At 32.9% G+C, this 21262-nt stretch overlaps 1 protein-coding gene across 1 annotated transcript in view; it reads left to right on the top strand.

The window, feature by feature from the left end:
• The window catches only part of LOC143257657 (1-phosphatidylinositol 4,5-bisphosphate phosphodiesterase epsilon-1-like), a 92096-nt gene that overhangs the window by 8108 nt on the left and 62726 nt on the right, over positions 1–21262 (top strand). Inside the window, exon 5 of the mRNA XM_076516700.1 lies at positions 4782–4844. Coding sequence (XP_076372815.1) covers positions 4782–4844 — 63 coding nt within the window. The remainder of the gene's footprint in view (positions 1–4781; positions 4845–21262) is intronic.

Genomic DNA, 21262 nt, shown 5'->3' with positions numbered 1-21262 from the left:
AATAATTTAGTTGTGAAAACCGAGATATGTGCAACAATAAAGACGATTTCAGTACAATAATTTAGTTGTGAAAACCGAGATACGTGCAATAATAAAGACGATTTCAGTTCAATAATTTAGTTGTGAAAACCGAGATACGTGCAAGAATAAAGACGATTTCAGTACAATAATTTAGTTCTGAAAAACGAGATACGTGCAACAATAAAGACGATTTCAGTACAATAATTTAGTTGTGAAAACCGAGATACGTGCAAGAATAAAGACGATTTCAGTACAATAATTTAGTTGTAAAAACCCTGATACGTGCAACAATAAAGACGATTTCAGTATAATAATTTAGTTGTGAAAACCGAGATATGTGCAACAATAAAGACGATTTCAGTACAATAATTTAGTTGTGAAAACCGACATACGTGCAATAATAAAGACGATTTCAGTTCAATAATTTAGTTGTGAAAACCGAGATACGTGCAACAATAAAGACGATTTCAGTACAATAATTTAGTTCTGAAAAACGAGATACGTGCAACAATAAAGACGATTTCAGTACAATAATTTAGTTCTGAAAAACGAGATACGTGCAACAATAAAGACGATTTCAGTATAATAATTTAGTTGTGAAAACCGAGATATGTGCAACAATAAAGACGGTTTCAGTACAATAATTTAGTTGTGGAAACCGTGATAGGTGCAACAATAAAGACGGTTTCAGTACAATAATTTAGTTGTGGAAACCGTGATACGTGCAACAATAAAGACGATTTCAGTACAATAATTTAGTTGTGAAAACCGAGATACGAGCAATAATAAAGACAATTTCAGTACAATAATTTAGTTCTGAAAACCGAGATACGTGGAACAATAAAGACGATTTCAGTACAATAATTTAGTTGTGAAAACCGAGATACGTGCAACAATAAAGACGATTTCAGTGCAATAATTTAGTTGTGAAAACCGTGATACGTGCACCAATAAAGACGATTTCAGTACAATAATTTAGTTGTGAAAACCGAGATACGTGCAAGAATAAAGACGATTTCAGTACAATAATTTAGTTCTGAAAAACGAGATACGTGCAACAATAAAGACGATTTCAGTACAATAATTTAGTTGTGAAAACCGACATACGTGCAATAATAAAGACGATTTCAGTTCAATAATTTAGTTGTGAAAACCGAGATACGTGCAAGAATAAAGACGATTTCAGTACAATAATTTAGTTGTGAAAACCGTGATAGGTGCAACAATAAAGACGGTTTCAGTACAATAATTTAGTTGTGAAAACCGAGATACGTGCAACAATAAAGACGATTTCAGTACAATAATTTAGTTGTGAAAACCGAGATACGTGCAAGAATAAAGACGATTTCAGTACAATAATTTAGTTCTGAAAAACGAGATACGTGCAACAATAAAGACGATTTCAGTATAATAATTTAGTTGCGAAAACCGAGATATGTGCAACAATAAAGACGATTTCAGTACAATAATTTAGTTGTGAAAACCGAGATACATGCAATAATAAAGTCGATTTCAGTTCAATAATTTAGTTGTGAAAACCGAGATACGTGCAACAATAAAGACGATTTCAGTACAATAATTTAGTTGTGAAAACCGAGATACGTGCAACATTAAAGACGATTTCAGTACAATAATTTAGTTGTGAAAACCGAGATGCGTGCAAGAATAAAGACTATTTCAGTACAATAATTTAGTTCTGAAAAACGAGATACGTGCAACAATAAAGACGATTTCAGTACAATAATTTAGTTGTGAAAACCGAGATACGTGTAAGAATAAAGACGATTCCAGTACAATAATTTAGATTTGAAAACCCTGATACGTGCAAGAATAAAGACGATTTCAGTACAATAATTTAGTTCTGAAAAACGAGATACGTGCAACAATAAAGACGATTTCAGTACAATAATTTAGTTGTGAAAACCGAGATACGTGCAAGAATAAAGACGATTTCAGTACAATAATTTAGTTCTGAAAAACGAGATACGTGCAACAATAAAGACGATTTCAGTATAATAATTTAGTTGTGAAAACCGAGATATGTGCAACAATAAAGACGATTTCAGTACAATAATTTAGTTGTGAAAACCGACATACGTGCAATAATAAAGACGATTTCAGTTTAATAATTTAGTTGTGAAAACCGAGATACGTGCAACAATAAAGACGATTTCAGTACAATAATATAGTTGTGAAAACCGAGATACGTGCAAGAATAAAGACGATTTCAGTACAATAATTTAGTTGTGAAAACCGAGATACGTGCAATAATAAAGACGATTTCAGTTCAATAATTTAGTTGTGAAAACCGAGATACGTGTAAGAATAAAGACGATTCCAGTACAATAATTTAGATTTGAAAACCCTGATACGTGCAAGAATAAAGACGATTTCAGTACAATAATTTAGTTCTGAAAAACGAGATACGTGCAACAATAAAGACGATTTCAGTACAATAATTTAGTTCTGAAAAACGAGATACGTGCAACAATAAAGACGATTTCAGTATAATAATTTAGTTGTGAAAACCGAGATATGTGCAACAATAAAGACGATTTCAGTACAATAATTTAGTTGTGAAAACCGACATACGTGCAATAATAAAGACGATTTCAGTTTAATAATTTAGTTGTGAAAACCGAGATACGTGCAACAATAAAGACGATTTCAGTACAATAATATAGTTGTGAAAACCGAGATACGTGCAACAATAAAGACGATTTCAGTACAATAATTTAGTTGTGAAAACCGACATACGTGCAATAATAAAGACGATTTCAGTTTAATAATTTAGTTGTGAAAACCGAGATACGTGCAACAATAAAGACGATTTCAGTACAATAATATAGTTGTGAAAACCGAGATACGTGCAAGAATAAAGACGATTTCAGTACAATAATTTAGTTGTGAAAACCGAGATACGTGCAATAATAAAGACGATTTCAGTTCAATAATTTAGTTGTGAAAACCGAGATACGTGTAAGAATAAAGACGATTCCAGTACAATAATTTAGATTTGAAAACCCTGATACGTGCAAGAATAAAGACGATTTCAGTACAATAATTTAGTTCTGAAAAACGAGATACGTGCAACAATAAAGACGATTTCAGTACAATAATTTAGTTCTGAAAAACGAGATACGTGCAACAATAAAGACGATTTCAGTATAATAATTTAGTTGTGAAAACCGAGATATGTGCAACAATAAAGACGATTTCAGTACAATAATTTAGTTGTGAAAACCGACATACGTGCAATAATAAAGACGATTTCAGTTTAATAATTTAGTTGTGAAAACCGAGATACGTGCAACAATAAAGACGATTTCAGTACAATAATATAGTTGTGAAAACCGAGATACGTGCAAGAATAAAGACGATTTCAGTACAATAATTTAGTTGTGAAAACCGAGATACGTGCAATAATAAAGACGATTTCAGTTCAATAATTTAGTTGTGAAAACCGAGATACGAGCAATAATAAAGACAGTTTCAGTACAATTGTTTAATTCTGAAATCTGAGATACATGCAAATACAAATAAAGACATTTTCTTCGTTCTTCCAGTCATCTTGATAAACATTTGAAATTAGTGATTTGCGAGAAGCTATAAAATAAGTACTAGAGTTGTTCTTATAAACTTATAAAATGTTTTCTTTAAAAATATTTATATAAGGAAGACTGGGAGCTCCGTATAATAAAGCGAACTTAATACAGAGATTGGAGAACCTGTTAAGAAATATGCCCGCCAAGCTGAAGCCTCAATATTTGGAAGACTCATTACATTTTATAACATTGTTAAGAATATCCTACTTATATTATTTTGAAAATAACTACATGAAAAAAATATGAATAATGCAGTGTTGTATCTTCTGAAAATAAAACGTACATTCTGAAAACTCGGAGAAAAATTATGTTAACAATTATATCTGATGGTGACCTGTAATTTTACACTCCGTGTCAAAAATTACGAATATTAAAACTGAAACTTATTTTCAAAAATCAAAATTAGAAATGATTTTTATTAAAGATTATTAAAAACAATGCGGGTAATGAGATATTGGACATTGAAAGGTTTATCTTCTTATCTGGATTATATGTAGCAAAAATAACTTGCAGCCATTTGTTCATATTCTCATCCTTTTTGTATTAACAGTAATAAATTTAATATTTATTTAAAGTATTTTAAAAATCTAGTTTAAGAAAAAATATTTTCATTTATTTTATTTTTAAACTTCCAGAATATGATTGGTGAAGTGCAACGCGTTAATATCTTTGGAAATTAATTTCAACTCTTAATGAAAAAAAAAAAGAATGCTTGGAACGTTTGAAGGAACTTCAGTTTGATTGGTGTGACAATAACGACAGAATTACGTCATTTTAAACGTAGATTTTTAAAATTTATGTCCACTTTAATGTTCATAATTTTTTGACATAGGAGTCCTATTACCTGGTACCATATCTAATAATGACTTGTTTTTGTTTTTTGTTTTTACAATAAAACATGTGATTTCACTAAATAACAACAAACGAGAAATGTGGTAAACAGAAATAATTAATTCCAATCAAACTGTTCATATTATTTAAATGGTATATTAAATAACTGATAAATAACTAATTTAACTTAACACTGTCGCAGACTCGAGTTATGAAAGATTCTAATGAGTTTTAACCGTTTTGATTGAAATGATTTCGATTCTGTAGTGTAACGTAGTTCCATCTGAAGGATGTTGAAATGATGATATTATATATTCGTTACAGGATGGTGATGATGAAAATGAAGAGGAAGATGACACATCGGTTATCAATGTTGAGTACCACAAGGTACCTATATTTATTTTGTTTAATATGTAAAAATTAGAGTAGCAAAAACCAAGTGTAGCTGAAGAATTGTTTTTAAGGCTTAGCTCGTGCGTCTCTAAGCAGGTTATATAACTTTTTGAATTTTCCACGCGACATCACACATATATCCGAGCGCATTGTTACTTAATGTAATATTATGATATCATATTTGTACATTCACTGAGCGATAGGAGCGGTTAATATTTAAGAACTATCAGTCAAAGCAGGTAGAAACGCTCGTCGCCGCGAGCGGGATACCGTCAAGTAGCAACCGACTGCCTTTGCGAGCAAGACGGAAGAGAATGGTTTTGAACAACTGTACTTTTGTGAAGCCATATCTCGGCGTTCGATACCCGTGCTGAGCAGAGCACAGATAGTTCATCGTGTAGGTTTGTGCTTGACTACAAACAGAATAAAGTCTTTTTGTAAGAAAAGTAAATCAACTTACGTATAATATAATATTCAATCCTGAAAGTCTGTGAAGGGGACTTGTGTCTCTCACCGCGTAATTATCAAAAATACTATTACTTTTTCAAACATATAAAGGTTTATTTAAATTTTAGAATTTCTAAAAATTACTTCAGGGGTTTATTTCCCTGATTATTTTTTTAAAAGAAAAGTACACTATCATAATTTTTCAATAAACGTTTAGAGGTTTATTTAACTTTCAGGCTTACTTCATACGTCATAGTTCATAATATACAGAGTCTCATTTCAGTGAAGGAATTATCGGAGGGACCTATTTTGAAATTTATTACAGTAAAACCTGTCAAAGGCGGAAAACATATTTTTGATTAAATATTAATTTCTTGTTTAATTAATAATTTTTTTAAAATATTACTAAATTCTCGGACATTTTGTCACAGTAAGTATTGGTTAAATATGTTCTGTTCTGTTTTCTGCCGTCGTTATTTTTGCAGTTAAATTAGATTCATGACTTGTAGAAATATATTTGTCTTTTAAGTGCAAAATTCCACTTTTTAAATAATTCTGACGAAAAAACAAATTCCTATCTTCCCTTATTTTAAAATTTAGGGAAAATTTACTTAATATCCTCATTTTTAAAAAAAGCTACTAAATACCCTCATTTTTTTAAAGTTGTTTGTTGTGACGATTCTAGTGAAATCCAAACTCTGATTGAGAAGACTGATGCAGATGATTCTGTGAACGCGGAAGGTTTTGTGAACGTTGACAAGTATGTTTCAACAGAAACTGATAAATTTGATAACGATTTTGTATATTTATGTGTGTCTTGAATGTCTATTTTTGTTCTTATTCTAATAAATATAGCGTAAACAGTATAATAACTTTATTCACAAAGGTCTTACTTCCCTTGAGTCAGGTAAGTATAACGTTCCTCTCAAAAATTATGTATAATTAAGGAAATACATGTTCACTGTCTAAGCCAGAAAACCTGCTTAAGCTGGAATTTTTACTACATTCCGTGCAATTTCGCCTTAGACAGGTTTTACTGTAGTAATTTCTAACTAACAAAAACACAACATAAGATGCTTATTTTATTACTGAAACAAAACTGTAAGTTGTTTTTTTATCTCATGGAGAGCTCCAGAACAACATTAGGTAATTACGTTTTAGTAAAAACCTTTCAGTAAAACATTAGGGCTTTAATTTTGTTTATGTAAGGACATATCTGATACTGTACTCATTAGGTAATCAATCTGACTACCTGCATAATGTTTGTACGTATCTCATACTGTACTCATTAGGTAATCAATCTGACTACCTGCGTAATGTTTGTACGTATCTGATACTGTACTCACATGGTAATCAATCTGACTACCTGCGTAATGTTTGTACGTATCTGATACTGTACTCACTAGGTAATCAATTTGACTACCTGTATAATGTTTGTACGTATCTGATACTGTACTCACTTGGTAATCAATCTGACTACCTGAGTAATGTTTGTACGTATCTGATATTGTACTCACTAGGTAATCAACCTCACTACCTGCATAATGTTTGTACGTATCTGATACTGTACTCACTAGGTAATCAATTTGACTACCTGTATAATGTTTGTACGTATCTGATACTGTACTCACTTGGTAATCAATCTGACTACCTGAGTAATGTTTGTACGTATCTGATATTGTACTCACTAGGTAATCAACCTCACTACCTGCATAATGTTTGTACGTATCTGATACTGTACTCACTAGGTAATCAATCTGACTACCTTCATAATGTTTGTTTTTCTGTTCATTCAAACTATGTAAATCACACGTAAAAATGACAAATGTATTAATTTGATTTGTAAACATTTTATGATATATTTATATATTTGGCCACTAGATGGAAGCACAGTTCTATTAATGACTATATAATGGTGTTGTTAACCCTTAAACGGCGGCTATCATCGATTTAATCTGCTACCTACAACATTCTCACTGTTTAGGGGTTAAAAAGTACACGTTCTTAAGGACTTGACCTCACAATGAAGGTTTGTTTATTTTCAATTTTGCGTAAAGCTACTCAAGGACTATCTGCGCTAACTGTCTCTAATTTAACAGTGATAAACTAGAGGGAAGGCAACTACTCATCACCTCCCACTGCCAACTCTTGGGCTGATATTTTACTAATTTATAATAGTAGATTTACATTCACTTTATAACACCTCCACGGCTGAAAGGGCGAGCATGTTTGGTGTGACAGGGATTCTAACCCGCAACTCTCATATTGCAAGTCGAAAGTTCTAACAACCTGGCCATGCTGGGACCAACAGAGGAAGAGTGTAGGTTTTCTGCATTGGAAAAACCAACACTTTTATAGACACACTTTTGCATTCTGTTACTACAAGTCAATATCTGATTTGTGTAAACGTATGAAGAAAAAACAAAGCTAGAATTAAAAAAGGTGGGAGGTAAATGCCCCAGTAGTTCCCCAATTATTACACTGGCTAGTTTTATATACCTCTGTCAAAATCAAATAAATCACGTCGATATAATTGAAGGCTTTAGACACTGTCCTTAATCACATACATGTAATTACATCATTATAGCCACTATCAAAGTCTATATTTGAACATTGAAAACAGAACTAACGTTAGAGAAAAAAAAACAAAAAAAACAACATGTGTGTGTGTGTAGTATTATCCAAGAAAACCATTTTTAGCCGCGGCATAACGGCTCAGAGTTTTTCATTTACAAATTTTCAGTTCAGCTCCGTTATTTATTGACCCATTTGACATTTGTTTACAGTTTTGGACTAAGAAGGTCAAACCTTTCGATTGATGTGTTTGACCTTGCCCAAGGTCTCACAGATTAGCCTTACTCTAAAGTAATATCAACATGAGGGTAGGCTGGTGGATGTTCTGATGACTAATAAAACCAAATCCGGTATATGCGCGTCCCACGCTTGGTATTGCTGGCGTAGAAAAATATAACTAATTAAAAGTAAAAAAAGATCTAATAGATTACCCTAACCTTGCCTAAAAGAATTTCAAGAGCTGCAGCTATTGAGGATTTTTTTTTTGTTTTATATGTTTGTAAACAAAGCTGTTTATATTATTGTTCGTTGTGTATTAGCCAGATAAATATTAATAATAATTGTTTTGAGCTGTATATTATTTATATTACGTTTCGGTTATTTGGTACAAAATTTAAAACTGAAATTTCGTAAAAGAACAGATTTGTAGGGTTAAGAAATCAGATGTGTAGATCTTTTGATAGTCCAGTTCTCTAGAGTAGTTTTTGTTTTGTGTAAACACACGTAGATTTTTTGATAGTCCAGATCTCTAGAGTAGTTTCTATTGCTGTGTAAACACGTATAGATCATTTAATAGTCCAGAACTCTCGAGTAGCTTCTGTAGTCAAGTAAACACATGCGTAGACCTTTTGATAGTCCAGATCTCTAGAGTAGTTTCTGTTCTGTGTAAACACACGTAGATCTTTTGACAGTCTAGATCTCTAAAGTAGCTGTTGTTGCTGTGTAAACACGTGTACAGATATTTTGATAGTCCAGATCTCTAGAGTAGTTTCTGTTCTGTGTAAACACACGTCGATCTTTTGATAGTCTAGATCTCTAAAGTAGCTGTTGTTGCTGTGTAAACACATGTACAGATCTTTTGATAGTCTAGATCTCTAAAGTAGCTGTTGTTGCTGTGTAAACTCACGTAGATCTTTTGATAGTCCAGATCTCTAGAGTAGTTTCTGTTGCTAGGTAAACACTTTTACATTTTTCGATAGTCCAAATAACTAGAGTAACTTCTATTGCTGTGTAAACACATGTGTAAATCTTCTAACAGTCCTGATCGCTGGTATATTAGATAAAGACTCTATAGAACATGATCCAACCTTTCTAAGCCTGTTGAGCAACGAAATCTTTGGTTCGTCATTCAATACAAGAAAGAAATGTTTTCATATAAGTTCGCTTCCATTGGTAGAAGTGTTTTTGCTTCATAATTTCTGTTTCCTGAAATATGATCTACGTAACTATAGAAACAAACTGAGGAAAATATTTAATAGTCTAGAAAATTGTGTGGACTTAGATCTCTGCAGTTCGTCACGTTTTGTTTTAGTAAAAGTGAGATTTACTGTGACGTCATTTGTATCCAAAAGACGAAACACCAATATTGTCTGCTAACAATATTTGGAAGATTGCCAGAAAGTATATGTGTGTTCCTGTTGGCCGAATGAGTAATCATACACGTTAGTTCAGGAATTTATTCATTATTTGTAACTCGTCCCAGCACTTGTTACCAAGGTGCATGTTTGTTAAATGTATCGTGAAACTCAACTTTTTAATCAAAAATTAAAAAGAAAAATCTGAGTGTTAAAATATTATGGATGTGTAAATTTTGGGCTTAAAGGTATTAACTTCAGTCATCTAGCAGTTTTTATAAAAGTATTTTATGACTACGGTGACCGATTTGGTTTTGATTGCTCAAGAACCAATCATTCACTGGATGGAACGAAACCGGAGGCTAAAATGTAACAAAGAAGAAAAAAAAATCTATTAGAGCCGTAATATCTGTAGTTTTGATATAAAACACCCGTGCATTAATATCAAGATGGAAATGTACGGTATTCGTTGTTGTATTCACTAGGGGAAGGAAAATTATTATTAACAACATGTTGTGTCAGTACATTAAATTTTACTGGATTAAAGTTATACATTCGATAATTGAATAGCATATTTTGGCATGATTTTAGAACAAATTCTACTACGTTATACATGTGGAAATTGTAAGGTATTGTTTGCAGGGCGTTATAGGAGAAGATGAAGTTGTACATTTGGAAACTGAGTAGCATTTTGTAAGTTTACAAGATCATCTACTGGGTTATAGTAGGTTATTCATCAAGAGCATGTCAAGTAGTTTTGACTATGTATGGTGTCAATTGAAAACGTATGCTAGATTATACATTCAGTAATTGAAAGACATTGTTGGCGTTGTGCTGTGTAAGTAGAGGAAATTCTACGAGATTATATATTCGAAAATTGAGGAATATTACTGGCAGTATGTTGTGTTGCTACAATAATATCTACTGGGCTATACATTCCGTAATTGATAAGTATTGTTGGTAGTGTGTTGTGTCAGTGCAAGAAAGTCTGCTGATTTAAAGTTATGCATTCGGTAATTAAAGAGCATTTTTACAGGGTCATCAGTACAAGAATGTCTACTGTGTTATCTTTTCGGTAATTTTATGTACTGTTGGAAGTATACCCTAAGAATACAAGAAAGTCAATATGTTATACTACGTTATATATTCAGGATTTATAAGGTATTGTTGGAAGTGTATCCTATTGTTGAATGGGTGTTGTCACTGTATAAGAAAGTCTAGTGGGTTGTACATTTTGAAATTGAAGTGCATGGTGTTGTGTTAGTAAAGTAATACGTCTTGGTTATACAGTCGTGAGTTAGTGAACACCAACACTCAGTTATGTCTGGATTGATCAGTAGACAACACGCAAGAGTAAGTGTTTAGTTGTTTCTGGTAAGGAATGTTATCATAGCAACATAACATCACACATTTTATTTTTACCGTTTTGTTTATGTTAATGTTTTTGATAAATAATTTATTTATTCTCCTGTCTTTAACGTTTTTCTTCAAATAAAGATGTTTTATCGATTGACCAATTTTACTTGTATATTGTGGTTTTAACTTCATATAGTTTCTGGGTTATTGACACTTGCATTTTCTTACGTTGATGTTTTTATTGTTGTACTTGTTTGAATAAATGTTTTTAATTTATTGACACTACTAGGTTTTCTTACGTTGTTCTTTTTATTGTTGTACTTGTTCGAATACATGTTTTTAATTTATTGACACTACTAGGTTTTCTTACGTTGATGTTTTTATTGTTGTACTTGTTTGAATAAATGTTTTAAATTTATTGATATTACTAGGTTTTCTTACGTTGATGTTTTTATTGTTGTACTTTGAATAAATGTTTTTAATTTATTGACACAACTAGGTTTTTTTTTACGTTGTTCTTTTTATTGTTGTAACTGTTGGAATAAATGTTTTAAATTTATTGATATTACTAGGTTTTCTTACGTTGATGTTTTTATTGTTGTACTTGTTTGAATAAATGTTTTTTTAATTTATTGACACCACTAGGTTTCCATACATTGTTTATATTGTTAGGTAGCTGTACCCGCAGCAAACCTTGCGACAACTCTTTGTCGTTATTTCCAATGCTAAATAGTTTTTATCGATACATTTCTTGCTCCTTTGCCTGTTAAAGGCTTTATTATCATCACCAGAGTTCCTAAGCACTCGTTTGTCTGGCTGTGCTGTGGTTTGCTCTTTCATAATTGACATTTATTGGTTGATGGATGATCGCTGAAGAAATCCCCTTGCGTGCAGGTATATCACCCTCCTGAACCTTGGGAGACGTAGAACTAACAGCAGGCTATTCCTTAGGATTCATCGATCATGTTTTACAGACTGAAGTAAAATTTATGTCTAATATTAATGTCTCCTACGTATTGAACAACAAACGAGACGTAAAACTAGAATTAATTCTTTCAAACATTTCTTGTTTTGAAAAGAAAACAACAATAAATGATCTGCAGACAAGTCCGTCTTTCACTTGCTTCAACTGTCTAGAAAAGCGAGTAATTTGTTAAATATAACTTCTAATGTCAACATGTGCATCTTTCAGGAACACTGAATATATTTTGATAATAGTTTTACAACAAAAAACACCAAATTTAAATGACCAATAAATTTTCAAGTAAATGTTTCAAAAATTCTTTGTTTGTATTTTTAAAAACAACTATAGCAGTTTTATTCCATCTCTAAAGTGTCTCAGGTGCTTATTAACAAATAGTTATTATAAAACAAAAAACGCTCTGGCAACAATACAATACTATTTATTTTAGAATTTTGTACAAATTGACAGAATAGAGAGATGGTAATTAGTCAACAGTACCAACTTTTGTCTGATTCAGATAGCTAGTAAACAGTACCCACTTTTGTCTGATTCAGACAGCTAGTAAACAGTATCAACTTTTGTCTGATTCAGATACCTAGTCAACAGTACCAACTTTTGTCTGATTCAGATAGCTAGTAAACAGTACAAACTTTTGTCTGATTCAGATACCTAGTCAACAGTACCAGTTTTTGATTAATTCAGATAGTTAGTAAAAATTATCAACTGTTATCTTATTCAGATAACTCATAAACAATACCAACTTCAGTGTGATTCGGACAGCTAGTAAACAGTACCAACTTTTGTCAGATTTACATACCTAGTGAACAGTACCAACTTTTATCTGATTCCGATAGTTAGTCGAAAATACTAACTTTTGTCTGATTTGGATAGTTAGTAAACAGTACCAACTTTTGTCTGATTCAGATAAATAGTAAACAGTACCAACTCTTGTCTTATTCAGATAGCTAGTAAACAGTACCACCTTTTGTCTGATTCAGATATCTGGTCAACAGTATTAACTTTTGTCTGATTCAGATAACTAGTAAACAGTACTAACTCTTGTCTTATTCAGATAGCTAGTAAACAGTACCACCTTTTGTCTGATTCAGATACCTAGTAAACAGTACCAAGTTTTGTCTGATTCACATAGTTAGTAAACAGTAAACCAACTTTTGTCTGATTCAGATAACTAGTAAACAGTACCAACTCTTGTCTTATTCAGATAGCTAGTAAACAGTACCAACGTTTGTCTGATCCATCTAACGAGTAAACAGTACTAACTCTTGTCTTATTCAGATAGCTAGAAAACAGTACCACCTTTTGTCTGATTCAGATACCTAGTCAACAGTACCAACTTTTGTCTGATTCATATACCTAGTAAACGGTACCCACTTTTGTCTGATTCAGATACCTGGTCAACAGTACCAAGTTTTGTCTGATTCAGATACCTAGTAAACAGTACCAAGTTTTGTCTGATTCAGATAGCTGGTAAACAGTATCAACTCTTGTCTTATTCAGATAGCTAGTCAACAGTACCAACTCTTGTCTTATTCAGATAGCTAGTCAACAGTACCAACTCTTGTCTTATTCAGATAGCTAGTCAACAGTACCAACGTTTGTCTGATCCATCTAACTAGTAAACAGTACTAACTCTTGTCTTATTCAGATAGCTAGTAAACAGTACCACCACCTTTTGTCTGATTCAGATACCAAGTCAACAGTACCAACTTTTGTTTGATTCAGATAACTAGTAAACAGAACCAACTTTTGTCTTGAACATGTGAGAAAACATTTAATACAAATTAAAAATTGTCAAATATGACAGAAAATCAATTAAAAGCTTCAGGTAGAATTGACTAATTGACTAATGTTATTAAAAGTTTTTTCTTTTTTTAATAATGATTTCTGTTTCGACATAAGAAACATTTTAAACTTGAAGAAGAGAACCTCACATAAATATCGTTTTAAACTTGAAGAAGTAAACATTACATAAATATGGCTTTTGTCTTCGAGATGTGAACGCTACATTAAAATTACAGAAGAGGCATTTTAAGGTTGGAGAAGTCACGATCGAATAACACTTCGCCAGTTTATGTAAGTGTTAAAGACAAGTTATGGTGGAATTGTGACATGCCAGAATTATTGTATGTTATTTATGTTGAGACGCTGGATTCTGTTTTCTAACAGATACCACAGTGTTGTGATAACAATCCGGTATTTTCTTGGTCAATAACATAGTTTTCTCATTTCTTTTAAAACTTTGCTGTTCTTTAAAATTTTCTTGTGATATTTGTCTCTCGTACTTGAAACGATTTCTCTTTTTTATCTGATTGTTGTGCAAGAAAACTAAACTTTTTAAAACTCCTTTTTGTTTTCTTAAAACTGTAGTTTTTTTTACAGTTCTACTTTGTCTTAATAGCTTCATAATAATAGTTTGTGTTTTTCTCTGAATTATATGATCTCATAATTTGTTGTATTTCAATTAATTTATTTTGATGCTTTGACTTGCCCCAGAAATATAGGAGAACATCTTGTTATTGATTTTAATGGGGGTCTTATAATGGTACTTACTATACATGTTTCTAGTACTATGACTTTCTTTTCTCCGCAACTGGTTGGTATTTTGAGGCTAGGTGGTCTGACTCCACCGACAGACGCTAGAAATTCCTGAACTGTCAGTTATATTTCTCGTTTCGAAAACCTTGGTAATACCCTTGCTTCCAGCTCACGGTTTATATTCGTCCCTACCTCACGTTCATAGTGAATCGGTCCACTTCAGTTTCAGCCCGCTGAACGCTCCGACGTTACTATCTGAATACGGGACAACTGAGAAATAAGAAAAACGTGTAGGTACGGTGTTTCTAGTAAGGTACAGGCATACATTGATTTAGCTAAACAAACGTCTTGAAGTGTAAAAAAAAAAAAGTGTGATTTAAAGAATTTGTTTGATACTGAAGCTGGGCCGTACGACATCAGTTTATTTGGATGTTCTCTTTGTAAACAGAACCGGAAGACTGCATGGTGAGACACACGCATTGAAATAATGCTTTTTTTTCTCGCTAATGATAGTGATAAATATATTTCTTTATTACCTAGCCGAGATTAACCTTATCTTACCATTGGAGCTAGAAGCTCTATCGTATTGTTTCTTTGTATAGTTTTTGTATGAAAATACCGAATCTCGTATGATTGTGTATTTTGTAACTTGTTCGTTGTTACACTGATTATTTGTTTATCTGTCCGTGTTTAATAACGCATGGTTATGTATTTTGAAACTTGTCCGTTTGCTACACTGTTTACCAACTGATTACCTGTTTATGTGTCAGCGTTTAGTAACTTATGATTGTTTATTTTATAACTTGTTCGTTTGTTACACTGTTTATCTGAGAGTGTATACTCAATTATTTGTTTATCAGTCAGCATTTAATAACAATGTTGTTTATTTTGTAACTTGTTCGTTTGTTACACTGTTTATCTATTTACCAACTGATTATCTGTTTATCTGTCCGTGTTTAATAACGCATGGTTGTGTATTTTGAAACTTGTCCGTTTGCTACACTGTTTACCAACTGATTACCTGTTTATGTGTCAGCGTTTATTGTTTATTTTGTAACTTGTTCGTTTGTTACACTGTTTATCTATTTACCAACTGATTATCTGTTTATCTGAGAGTGTATAATCAATTATTTGTTTATCTGTTTGTTTGTTTTGAATTTTGCGCAAAGCTACTCGAGGGCTATCTGCGCTAGCCGTCTTTTATTTAGCAGCGTAAGACTAGAGGAAAGGCAGCTAGTCATCACTACCTACCGCCAACTCTTGGGCTACTCTTTTACCAACGAAGAGTGCGATTGACCGTCACATTATAACGCTCTCACGGCTGAAAAGGGCAAGCATGTTTGGTGCGACCGGGGTTCGAACCCGCGATCCTCAGATTACGCGTCGAACGCCTTAACCCACCTGGCCATGCCTAGCCTATCTTGTTTATCTGTCAACGTTTAATAAATTATTGTTGTGGATTTTGTAACTTGTTCGTTTGTTACATTGTTTATCTGTTTACCAACTGATTATCTGTTTATCTGTCAGCGTTTAATAACTTATTGTTGTGTATTTTGTAACTTGTTCGTTTCTTACTTTGTTTATCTGTTTATCTGTCAGCGTTTAATAACTTATGGTTGTGTACATGTGTATTTTGTAACTTGTTCGTTTGTTACACTGTATATCTGTTTATCTGTCAGTGTATAATCAATTATCTGTTTATTTGTCAGCGTTTAATAACTTGTGTATTTTGTAACTTGTTCGTTTCTTACTTTGTTTATCTGTTTATCTGTCAGCGTTTAATAACTTATGATTGTGTACATGTGTATTTTGTAACTTGTTCGTTTGTTACACTGTATATCTGTTTATCTGTCAGTGTATAATCAATTATCTGTTTATCTGTCAGCGTTTAATAACTTATGGTTGTGTATTTTTGTATTTTGTAACTTGTCTCTTTGTTACTAACTGTTTGTCAACCCAGCGCTTACAAATTTAAACACATAGTGTGTATCTTTCCTACTGTCTGTTTGTCAACCCATCAACATTTTATGTGTATTCATCCTGTTTCCAGTTTTATTTAAACAAATGGTAAAAAATTAAAGTCTGTTTTCCATATCGTGTATTGTATTATTCTCACGAAAAGTGGTTATTTTCACAACGAAAGAGGAGGGATTCACCTTATGTCCTGTCCTATAATAATATGAATTTCGTAACAAACTGTGCAGCTGTAAAACTTGGTTCATGCCCCAACATTAGGGCTTAGTCTGGAAACCGAATTTACAAGGATATTATATTGTTAGGATTGAATATTTTCAAATCCGTGTCTTTGTATAAAATTCTCAATTTTTCTCGTAGCCGTTGACAAGTATTTTTTAAAAATGTTAATATTCCTGTGAGATAAAATGTTATAACAAAGTCCACAACCTGTTCCTCAATTTGAGGGTAGACTTTCTGCTTAAATAAGTTAAAACATGTTTCTTCAGGTTGAAATAAGTCGTTTTTTTTAATGTGACAAAATATGAATTTAACTGATTGTGTTATTGACATGTGTATATATAACAGTCAGCGATGTGAACGCCCACTGTTCGGGAAACTGGCGGGTTAAAACGTACTTTCACTGGAATTAATATATTCCGTGGAAGGAAAGAAGTCTACTACGAGGTGCGTGTTTTGTTCTGACGTTAGCGATTTAGTGGAATCCATGTCATTAGAGATAGTTTGATTGATTGGCGCTAATAACTTTCAGGCCCGCTCGTCCTCAGTAAACGTTTGGAAGAGGAGTTTCTCTGGGTTTTCCGTTTTCAAAACAAAATGTGGGTGTCTTTTCTTTGGAATGCTTTAGTTCCTTGGAGAAACTACACCAAATTACCTGATGGGAGGGTTCGTGAAATAAAATTTTGTGTTTTTTATCACTGTGATTGGCCAACAAAGTATAGAAGAATATATGGTATATTACGTCATTAGAATAACCTGTACATCGTGGTATATTACATCAATAGAATAACCTGTACATCGTGGTATATTACATCAGTAAAATAACCTATACATCGTGGTATATTACATCTTTAGAATAACCTGTACATCGTGGTATATTACGTCATTAGAATAACCTGTACATCGTGGTATATTACATCAATAGAATAACCTGTACATCGTGGTATATTACATCAATAGAATAACCTGTACATCGTGGTATATTACATCAGTAAAATAACCTATACATCGTGGTATATTACATCTTTAGAATAACCTGTACATCGTGGTATATTACATCAATAGAATAACCTGTACATCGTGGTATATTACATCAGTAAAATAACTTATACATCGTGGTATATTACATCTTTAGAATAACCTGTACATCGTGGTATATTACGTCATTAGAATAATCTATGCATCGTGGTATATTATGTCATTAGAATAACCTATACATCGTGGTATATTACATCATTAGAATAACCTATACATTGTGGTATATTTCATCATTATACAGTAATAATGTTTGTAATAAGACACATTATACAGTAATAATGTTTGTAATAAGACACATTATACCGTAATGTTTATAGTAAGACAGTATACTGTAATGTTTGTAGTTAGATACACTATGTCGTAAAGTTTGTAGTTAGATAAACTATACTGTAATGGTTATAGTTAGAAACACTATACTGAAATGTTTGTAGAAACAACATGATACGGCAACATTTGTAGTCGAGCTATACCACCATATTTTTATATCATTCTATTTTATTTTACTATCTTATATAAAAAATACCAGATTTTAACATGAAAATCAACAGCAAGTTTGAACTCAGATCAACACTAATGCCGTGTAAGACATGAACTTCTTGAACCATGATCGACACTAATGCTGTGCAAGACATGAACTTCTTGAACCAAGGTCAGTACTAATCCCGTGTAAGACATGAATTTCTTGAAACCTGATCAACACTAATCCTGTGTAAGACATATTTACAGTAACCCACGTTGGTGTAGCTGCTAACTTTTACACTGCTAATAACGTTATAATTATAAGGACATCAAAAATAAAATTTAGAATATACACTGTAACTGAAAACACACAGAAACATATACACACCACCCAGGAACAAACAATATCGCTCTTATTACCCACACCACTAACACACAAAACACCCGTACAAACACATGGGCGACACGATCACAACCACGACATCAATAAACGTTTCTGTCAACAAAACAAATCTTGACACAACCAAATATCAAAACGAAAATAAAATCACAGAAAGTCATCCAATAGTTGAAACCGAAACAAAACTCCTTTTCAAAGCAGTTAAAAATACATTTTTAGATTTCATACAACAGTATAGGTCTTCAGAGCAACCAAAAATACATTCTTAAATTTTATACAACAGTACAGAAACTCCCAATACAGTATAGACGGTTTCAATAGATATAGCTAGCCAACACCCTATATTTGCCATTCAACACACCATACACGTTCTTCAACCCAAACACCACACAATCAACAAAACATCTAAAACCAATATAAAATAGAAGCCACCCGTTCAGAACTTTACTTATATAAATCGGTCGTAGGAAAAGATTCGTGGACATGACCCTGAAAAGGAAAGGGTGACTAGAGAATAAAGATTACAAGCTTCAATTGGAATAACAGTCAAGGAGGGAAGAAGCGGTCAATATATATTTGACCCCCCGATGATGACTGGACGACGACTTATTTTGGAAGTGGCATCCTCCTTTATTGGATTGTTCAAGTTTTGGACAAACACCTTCAAATTCTCTACGAAACTTAATCGAATGCTGTTCCAGTTCCTCACAAGAACGTGTAACAGACGGACAGCTACTTTGTATATCAGATGAAAAACTCACAAGTGAATATCGGGTGTCACGATTGGTCGAGACGAACCTACTTTAAAAAGCCAAGTTTTTGGTTGGTCGTTAATCTGAGAACTAGCCTGCTTACTAAGTTTATTATAAGAAAACATATTAGCAGTGACTTGTTCACATTAAGACACTTATTTAATATTCACTTCTGAGGTTTTTCATGATAATCAACAATTCGCATGATGTGAACAACTTTTTCAAGCTGACGTAATATTCAGTCCCTCAGCGATTGAAAAAATTATATAAAAGTAAAAGCCAAAAAATCGGGTTTCGATAGCTTTGGCAAGCATAGCACAGTTAGCCCATTTTGTAGCTTCGTGTTTAACAACAAAAAACAAATACACAAATGAAATATAATTCTAATTAATTATATTTATTATAAGACATTAGAATGAGGTCTATTAAATATTCAACCGTAATTTTCTTTTATAGTCCCTTAGGTGTTTACAAGAATTTAAAAAGGGTATAATAAACAGCAATCCAACCACAAACATTTGCCATATCCATTATCGTCGACGCGTTTCGCTCAATCCAGAGCTTGTTAGAGCGGCTGTGAATACAACAAACATGGCGCTCGTCGTAACACTAATCACGTAATCTGTTTGATACAACAAATGATGTTTCGGTGTTGACGTTGCTTTCAGACTTAGTATGGTTGAAATAATGTTATTACACAATTGTCTAGAGGACTGGACGAAAAGATGTAATATTTAAAATTATAATAGGCATAATACTAATGTCTTATGACATGCATAATTAACTCTTATCAGAACATATTTTATATATACATATCTTAGGTTATCTGTACAAATACTGATAAAATACGGGTGAATAATATTTAGGTGTTAACATGACGTAAAGCGGCCCGGCATGGGCAGGTGGGTTAAGGCATTCGACTCATAATCTGAGGATCGCGGGTTCGAATCCCCGTCACACCAAACATGCTCGCCCTTTCAGCCGTGGAGGCGTTATAATGTGACGCCATTATTCGTTGATAAAAGAGTAGCCCAAGAGTTAGCGGTGGGTGGCGATGACTAGCTGCCTTCCCTCTAGTCTTACACTGCTAAATTAGGGACGGCTAGCGCAGATAGCCCTCGAGTAGCTTTGCGCAAAATTCAAAACAAACAATCAGACGTAAAGCGTGTATATTTTATTGATTATGTAGTGAATATTATTCGTGACGTCATATTCATTCTTATATAAAACATTACTTTCTAGTATTCATCTGGGACGTAAAGGAAACATTTAATTTCAGTACTTTTACCAAGTTTGTTTATTCATGATTGTGTCATTTTATTTATTAAACCATTATTGAATTTCAGAATTTTCTGTCAATATTTTTAGTAGTATAACTAATAAATATTCCGCTATTTCACTGTCACTCATCTATATTGTCGATAAAAAAAATCATCGAACTTGTTATGCAATTCTTAGCAAAGTTCTATTAATCTAATTAGCTTTCGCGCGTGCTTTTCTTCTTTTTTGGCATGCGTTATCATTACGTAATAAAACTTAACATTGATTGGTAATTTTATATTTGACAAACCAGCTTAGAACCTGTTTCGCCCACGAGTCAAAAATGTTTTTTCTATAGTTCATTATTTTCTTTTTTGACTTCCGGTTTTAGGCTCTATAATATTTTACAATGATTCAACCAATGTCACGTGATTCTTTATATAATATTTCCAAGAAATAATGACTCTACGGAGGGGGTGGTGGATGAAGTAACAAAAATCTCTGTCCTCCAGAGGTCGCTGCATACTGTTAATCAAGGTCGTCAAAGTGAGAGGTTTAGTCATCTGTGATGTAACGTGGGTACTATGAATTTAGTGTTAGCTGGTTTTTATGGACACTTGTCTTGAAGTTTAACAACCAACCTAAATGTTCAGCTTCATAGCGTGAATATGGCCCGGCATGGCCTAGCGCGTAAGGCGTGCGACTCGTAATCCGAGGGTCGCGGGTTCGCGCCCGCGTCGCGCTAAACATGCTCGCCCTCCCAGCCGTGGGGGCGTATAATGTGACGGTCAATCCCACTATTCGTTGGTAAAAGAGTAGCCCAAGAGTTGGCGGTGGGT

Source organism: Tachypleus tridentatus, chromosome 7 (genome assembly GCF_004210375.1).
Source record: "Tachypleus tridentatus isolate NWPU-2018 chromosome 7, ASM421037v1, whole genome shotgun sequence".
Lineage (NCBI taxonomy): Eukaryota > Metazoa > Arthropoda > Merostomata > Xiphosura > Limulidae > Tachypleus > Tachypleus tridentatus.
The sequence above is the reverse complement of the archived record's forward strand: the minus strand, read 5'-3'. Positions and strand labels throughout refer to the sequence as shown.